The sequence below is a fragment of the Triticum dicoccoides genome, chromosome 7B (genome assembly GCF_002162155.2).
Source record: "Triticum dicoccoides isolate Atlit2015 ecotype Zavitan chromosome 7B, WEW_v2.0, whole genome shotgun sequence".
NCBI lineage: Eukaryota > Viridiplantae > Streptophyta > Magnoliopsida > Poales > Poaceae > Triticum > Triticum dicoccoides.
In genome coordinates this window covers 399,706,070-399,713,868 of record NC_041393.1, presented here as the reverse complement: position 1 = coordinate 399,713,868, position 7,799 = coordinate 399,706,070, and the positions used below count along the sequence as shown (strand labels likewise).

At 51.7% G+C, this 7,799-nt stretch overlaps 1 protein-coding gene across 1 annotated transcript; it reads left to right on the top strand.

Annotated features, from left to right (window-relative positions):
• Positions 1-3,415: 3,415 nt before the first annotated feature.
• Positions 3,416-6,898, top strand: LOC119336143 (transcription factor ICE1-like). Its single transcript, XM_037608157.1, has 4 exons — positions 3,416-4,639; positions 5,927-6,154; positions 6,251-6,421; positions 6,524-6,898. Exons 1-4 carry the CDS (start codon positions 3,542-3,544, stop codon positions 6,605-6,607), a joined length of 1,581 nt encoding a protein of 526 aa, XP_037464054.1. The 5' UTR covers positions 3,416-3,541; the 3' UTR covers positions 6,608-6,898.
• Positions 6,899-7,799: the final 901 nt, after the last annotated feature.

Below are 7,799 nucleotides of genomic sequence, written 5' to 3'. Positions count from 1 at the left end.
TAGCAAATGGGCCCAAAAGCATAGTGTCCAGTTGACGGGCCGAATCTGATATGGGCCATAATTGAGCCCATAGCTCTTAAAGGGCCGGACCTGATCTGGGCCGTAATTTGTCCCAGAACGTCGTAGGCTTTTAATGGGCTGGATCTCATATGGGCCACTATTAGGCCCGGAATGTGGCAGGCCATTAATGGACCGGATCAAATATGGGCCGGCATTTGGCCCAAAACATGGCAACCAGTTAATGGGCTAGCCTACTAGGGTCCTCAAAATCTTGTGGGCCTACAGCTGGGCCGGCCCATTAATGTCGGCGAAATCTCGTGGGCCTTTAGCCGGGCCGGCCCATTATGATCCGCAAGAATCTTGTGGGCCTTTACCTGGGCCAGCCCATTATGGCACACAAAAATCATGTCGGCCTTTACCTGGGCCGACCCATTATGGCCCGCAAAATCTTGTGGGCCTTTAGCTGGGCCAGCCCATTATGGTCCGCAAAATCTCGTGGGCCTTTAGCTGGGTCGACCCATTATGGTCCGCAAAATCTTGTGGGCCTTTAGTTGGGCCGGCCCATTTAAACTTGATGGGCCGGTCCACGTGTCAACATATCATAGGCGCGTCTCGCCCATTGGATGAGTGACACATGTGCCAGCGCGGACCTGACACGTGTCTCCTCCAGCCAATGATGATTTTACACGTGGAAAATCCCCATTGGTCGGGGCTGTTAACAGGTTATCGGATCCAAAACCCGACCCGATAGCTTAACGGCGTTTCGTTACGGTGGATGCCACGTGTCGGTCACCCTTAACGAAAGCACTTTTGTGACGCGCGATTTATCGTCATGGAAGTGGACACTTCCGTGATGATAATTTTGGTAATGTCATGAAACACTTCTACGACAGCACAAGTATGACTATCTTGATTCTGTCATAAATTTGTCATGGATGTACATGCATGACAAAAAACGCGACCTACTGTGACAATCACGTATCATCACGGAAGTGTATTTTTTTGTAGTGCTAGGATTAAACCCAGCCTAGCACGGGCTCGTCAACGCCACCGTGGGCGTGGCCAGCACTATCTCATCGGCACTTCCTCGGATGGTACTGCCAGAGTCGCCTCGCGCGTCGGCGACTCAGCCGATCCCCGGCTTCCACGTCTACCGGCAAGCCTCCCGACTCTCCGGGGAATGCTCGCCGGAGGTGAGCGTGGTGGCGCCTTCCACGCCCGCACCCGCACCCATCGACCTCAACGCCACACCGGCAGCCGGTGGCTCGTCATCTGATGGGGGGAGGAAACGCGCACGAGAGATGCCAGCCGACATGCTCCCCGGCGCCCGCAACCTGTTCAACGGAATGCCGGCAGCCGACGACGATGACATGGCCAACCGTTTCATGTAGAACATCATCTTGGAGGGTGGTGCGGTGGCGGTTGCTGGCAGTGCCGCCGCGGCTGCCTACGATCCCGATGAGACACAAAGCTAGGAAGGCCGACAGAGGTTCACGCCGTCGACCTTTGATCAAGCTGGCATGGATGCCGCCTTCATGCAAGATCAGGTCGGCCGGGACCTGGACGGCTTCCCGCTCGACCACGAGTTTCCGGAGGACTACAACCCCTAGGAAGAGGATGAGTTGGACATCGACGGGGAGTCTTTGTTCGAGGACGAGCTCGCCAACCAAACCATCGGGGCGAAGCCGAAGCGCAAGAGCAGGCGGACGAAGGCATACACTGCGGCCGAGTACAAGCTCCTTTGTGAGTGTTGGAGGGACATTGGGCAAGACCCCAAGGTCGGTGCCAAACTAAAGGCATCAACCTTTTGGACTCGTGTGCTTCACGAGTTCCATGAACGCGAGAAGTTTCTGTCATACCAAATGCAAAGCACGCGCGGGTGGGTGTCCATTTCAAAGCAGTGGAAGGTGATCCAACAAGAGTGCAACAAGTTTTGTGCCACTTTTGAGAGCATCAAGTCACGTCCCGTGAGCGGCATCGACATGCAAGACATGGTATGCATGCAAGCGCCCTCTTTTTGTGTCATTCGTTTGTGCTTGCATGTCCATTTCCATATCTGTTTGCCAATATGCTTGCATGCAATTCATTTGTAGGCATTCCAAGCTTTGGAGGCCTTTAAAGTCCAACACGATGGCAAGTCTTCAACCTCTCCCATTGTTGGAGGGTCGTCAAAGACGAGGAGAAGTTCAAGGCGCAATATGTCGCCCTCATGACGCGTGGGGGGGGGGAGAAAGCCGTGAGGGTGGTTGGGGAGGGTGAGAAGGCACAGCCGCAAGGGAATACGAACTCCAAGAAGGAGGACAAGCGGGATGCGGCATCGATCGCCCTGATCGCAACCGTGGAGGGCATGATGACCAAGAAGGACTCAAGGGAGGAAAAGTGTCGGCAAGACAAGAAAGAGCAAATGAACACCTTCATGGAGATCCAAAGGAGGAGGCTTGAGATGGAGGTGGAGAAGCAAATGAGGACGCTTGAGATGGAGGCGGACAAGCAAGCCAAGATGCTAGAGATCGAGGCCGCCAATGTCAAGACCAAGGTGAAAGAAGTGGTTCACGCTAGCATGATGATGGGGGTGGAGATTATGAAGGTGGATCTCAACACCGTGTCGTCAAGGAAGAGGTCATGGTTCGAGAAGATGCAGGCCGACATGCTCAAGTTCGACGGCGAGTGATCTATGATGGCGAGTGCTATCGTTTTTCGTATGCCGACAGGTGTGATGGCATGACCACGGCCGCGATGGCGCGATCAAACTCCCGCCCCCTTTTTGTGTGCTGGCATGTGTGTCGGCCGCTGGCAAGTGCGCCAGCATGAACTGTGTGGTGTTTTTTGAAGTTGGCATTGTATGTTGGCTGCTGGCATGGTGCCGGCATGAACTTTGGGCGACGGGATGGCCGCTGGCATGATCTATGGCCGCAGGCCTTTTTCAAATTTGTGCATGGATATGAAATGAGTCGCGGGTGTTGGACACATTGCCGACCCAAATCTTAAAAAGGGCGGACGCCGAGTGGACGGCCGATCCAAACGGACAAAAACATCGTCCATTTGGATCGATGCGTTAGAGTTGCTCTTATATAAAGGAACAGAAAAAGTATATACTTGCCTTCGAGGATCAATAATACATCCACCTCATTAGCCAATCCTTCTCTATTCCTTCTACGGAGGGGCTTGACGGTTGGCGCGTATGCTTTTGTTCGCTGGGTTGGACACCCAGTGCGAACGATCGTTCGATTTAAAAGCCCAGGGAGCCGACGTTCCCACAATATTCGCGTCCAAACTGAAAAACACTGGAAAAGACAATTTTAGAGGAGTGGGCATTCCGGTAATTTGACGTATCTCTCTCCTCGGTGGCCAGCAGCTGTTTCCTTGCATACATATACCCCACGATTCGCTGCCAGAAAGAACTAGTAACTGAGACTCCCTGCGCTCTCATCTGCTCTCCTCTGTCCTGCTCTGCCATCTCTGCGACTCTGCCGCATGCCAGCTCCTCCCCCGGCCATTACCGCGCCAAAAAACCTCACCCCGCGCCGCCATTTCCGCGACCATGCTATCGCGGTTCAATAATTCGCTCTGGATGCAGGAAGACGACGGCCATGAGCAACAGGGCCTCGGCCACGAGCAGCCGGCGGCAATGGGGATGATGCCGATGATGGGGCAGGAGGCTGGGCACCACCACGACCAGCACCTCCTGGCTATGCCCACGCGGGGAGACGGCGGGTTCCGCGCCCCGTCGATGCTTGATGAGGACTGGTACTTTGGCGCGGGCGCGGTTGGCGACGGCGCCGCTAACGGGTCCATGGCCCTGGTGCCAGCCGCCATGGAAGCATCGGGGTCCAGCTCCGGCTTCGGAGCCGGTCCACAGATATTCCCGCTCCTCAACCTGGGCGGTAGCGGACCGTTCGACGTCTCTGGGTTCGACCTCGGCGGCTCCGGCGCTGGAGGCGGCGATTTCACGGCGTTCCTTGGCGCCGGCAACGCGTCGAACACATCGCCGGTTTCCCTGCTGCCGCATGGGAACGCGGGGTTTCTCGGCTCCTTCGGCGGCTTTGGCACCGCACCGGCACAGATGACAGAGTTTGGTGGCCTCGCCGGTTTCGACTTGTTCGACACCGGTGCCGGGGGCGGAGGCGGGGGCGGGAGCGGCTCCTCCTCAGAGGGGCCGGCTGCTCCAGTTTCCTTGACCGCTCCTTTCTCCGGTCGTGGCAAGGCGGCGGTGCTGCGGCCGCTGGAGATCTTCCCGCCTGTGGGGGCGCAGCCAACGCTCTTCCAGAAGCGCGCACTACGGCGTAATGCCGGCGAAGAGGATGACGACAAGAAGCGTAAGGCGGCGGCGGCGGCGGAAGGAAGCGCCCTGTCCGCGGGCTGTGACACCATGCTCGACGACGCCGACGAGGACATGGGCAGCATTGACGCGTCCGGGCTGAATTACGACTCGGAGGACGGGAGGGGCGTGGAGGAGAGCGGCAGGAAGGACGGCAAGGAGTCGAACGCCAACAGCACGGTGACCGGCGGCGCTGCGGCTGAAGGGAAGGGGAAGAAGAAGGGAATGCCAGCCAAGAACCTCATGGCGGAGCGCCGTCGTCGGAAGAAGCTCAATGACCGGCTCTACATGCTCAGGTCCGTCGTGCCGAAGATCAGCAAGGTGAGAAATTATTTGTGTGCACCACCTCAGCGCCTTCTCAGAGTTTCGCAAAGTACACAAGGAAATACTAGTTGCTGCTTGTGTTTTGGTTGAGTAGGTTTAGGCAATTTTGCTAAATCATTTAATCTTGACGAATTTTGTGCACTTTGGTTGTCTACAGGACCAGATCTTCAATTTAATTTCAGCAAATGTTACCTTAGATGTTATTTTGCGTGGATGGTTCTCCCTATTTGGTGTGACGATAATTCTATTTTTTTTTAGGATGACTATCATGGAGTAACTTTAGTTTAGATTGCCTGACGAATTAGATTAGAGTAACTTTAGTTTTTTACTGCAGATAAATTATTTTCCATCTTATTGCCAGTCTCTTTCTCTGCTGCCTCATGTTCAGTTTTCACTCAATTATCGTAGAGTTATAGAGAGAAAGATCATAAAAACAGTTACACAATAAAAATCGGTCAGTTATTGCGCATTTTAGGTGCAAGTTTTTGTGTAGAGTTGTGGATGCACACCAGTTTCAAGAATGTGTCATAGAAATTTAAGCCTTGTTGGCTACACACTCCTTGGTCTGTCTAGCTTTGTGATTTACTCCAGTATCCGCAGTCCCAGCTTTTCTGTTTAGCTCTACTGATGATTATCTCTATTGGCATGGCCATAATCTTGCCTTACTTAGATAGGCTACTGAATTTATATTCCTAGGACTAAACAACTAGCGTAATTTCATTCCTAGCTATTGCTTGTTATACGGATTAAATGCGGCTGCTGTCCATGAGTTGTGCAACCGACAAATTCTGTCAAATATACTATAGCTATCTGTTACTATACTTGTCCTACAAATGAATAAAATGAATGTATCTAAAACTAAAATAAGTCTAGATACATCCATTTCTAGGACAAGTATTTCCAGACGGAGGGAGTACTACTGTATATTATTCAGGTTGTAGACATATTGCAAAAAAACAAAGTTTTAAATCATGATTGTTGCACGGCCATAAAAATGCAACTGCAGATACGGGAGGCTACTGTACATCGTGGAACTGTTCAAAAGACGTCAATTACAATAACTAATATAAGAATTATCCCCTATACTCCTACTGGTATATGTTTGTTTAGAAAATTAGAATATTTCAGTTTCACAACGTAAAAAAGAAATGCCCGGGTTTTGGAGCTGAAAGAGCATGAATGATTTGTTATGGTTCTTTTTCTGAACAGAGTTCACCTTGAGCATGAGTGGTAATTCTTGTCTGCATAGTCTAGTGAACTGATGTATGTGGTTGCAATGGGCAGATGGACAGGGCTTCTATTCTCGGCGACGCGATCGAGTACCTCAAGGAGCTCCTGCACAAGATCAGTGATCTTCAGAATGAGCTTGAGTCGTCTCCTTCCATGCCCTCGCTGCCTCCGACGCCCACAAGCTTCCACCCTCTGACTCCGACGTTGCCCGCGCTGCCATCCCGCGTGAAGGAGGAGCTTTGCCCGAGTGCGCTGCCAAGCCCTACCGGCCAGCAGCCAACCGTGAGTATCTATCTCTTGAGACCTCTGAATTTCACTCAGGAAATTCAGACCTTGACATGACATGGTATCCTTTTTTGTCCCCTTGGCTTGCAAAAGGTTGAGGTTAGGCTCCGGGAAGGCCGGGCCGTCAACATCCACATGCTGTGCCCTCGCAGGCCCGGGCTTGTGCTCTCTGCCATGAAGGCGATCGAAGCCCTTGGTCTTGATGTGCAGCAGGCCGTTATCAGCTGCTTCAATGGCTTTGCCTTGGACGTCTTCAAGGCTGAGGTATGGCATTGTAGTCCATGTCTGTCGTCACCTTTCCAGAAACAGTGAAGAGAAAACTCGACTTATCTTGCTCACTCGGTTCCTTCTTCTTCTTGGCATCAGCAATGCAAGGATGGCCCTGGTCTTCAGCCCGAGGAGATCAAGGCGGTTCTCTTGCAATCCGCGGGGTTCCATCCCGCGATGTAGGAGGGAGGGAGGGGCAGCCAACCAAGTGCAGGATAGTGCTGTATCTAAGGAATTTCTTTTTACAACAAGTAGCGGTGTTTTCCGAGAGAAGCTACCTCACCTTGAGTAGTCTGAGACCTTCCCGGAACCAATTTATCTGCGAGTCTTTTAGAGTCCAAAATAATGTCGGCAATCTGTTATTAGTACGAGTACCTAACATTGCTTATGCCTTGTAAGACAATAAGTTTTGGGAACCAGCACAACCCTCTAGGGGTGGCTTATCTCATTATATATAATGGTTGTGTTACAATACGTACATAGGTACAGAAGTTATACATAGTCTAACACCCTCCCTCAATCTTAGCCACTTTCTAAAGAACTGAGAAGGGTAAGATTGCGCCTACAAGCCTCAAACTGTGGCAGTGATAAAGGCTTAGTGAAGATGTCTGCAAGTTGATCCTTAGACGAGATAAACTTGATCTGGAGTTGCTTCTGTGATACACGTTCCCGTACAAAGTGATAGTCAACTTCAATGTGTTTCGTTCGGGCATGAAATACTGGATTTGCAGAAAGGTATGTAGCACCGATGTTATCACACCAAAGAATAGGAGGCTGTGGTTGAGACAAACCCAACTCCTGAAGCAAAGACTGCACCCAAATAATCTCTGCAGTAGCATTAGCCACAGCCTTGTACTCAGCTTCAGTACTGCTACGTGACACAGTAGCCTGTTTCCGAGCACTCCAGGCGATCAAATTAGAGCCAAAAAATACTGCATAACCCCCCGTGGATCGCCTGTCATCTGGGCTACCAGCCCAATCTGCATCAGAGAAGGCCGAAAGGACCCGAGAGGAAGTCGGCCGAATATGCATACCAAAAGTCAGAGTGAACTGAACATAACGAAGAATGCGTTTAACAGCAGCCCAATGAGTATCTCTGGGAGCCTGAAGATACTGACAAACCCTGTTAACAGCATAAGAGATATCTGGTCTCGTGATCGTCAAGTACTGAAGTCCACCAACAATGCTTCTGTACTCTGTGGCATCCGCAGGAGACAAAAGCTCACCATCAACAGCTGTTATCTTGTCGGTAGACGACATGGGTGTGGTGGTCGGTTTGCACTTCAGCATGCCGGCTTTTTGTAACAACTCCAAGGAGTACTTCTTCTGCGTAAGGACAAGACCAGTAGCACGAGAAGTGACCTCAACTCCAAGA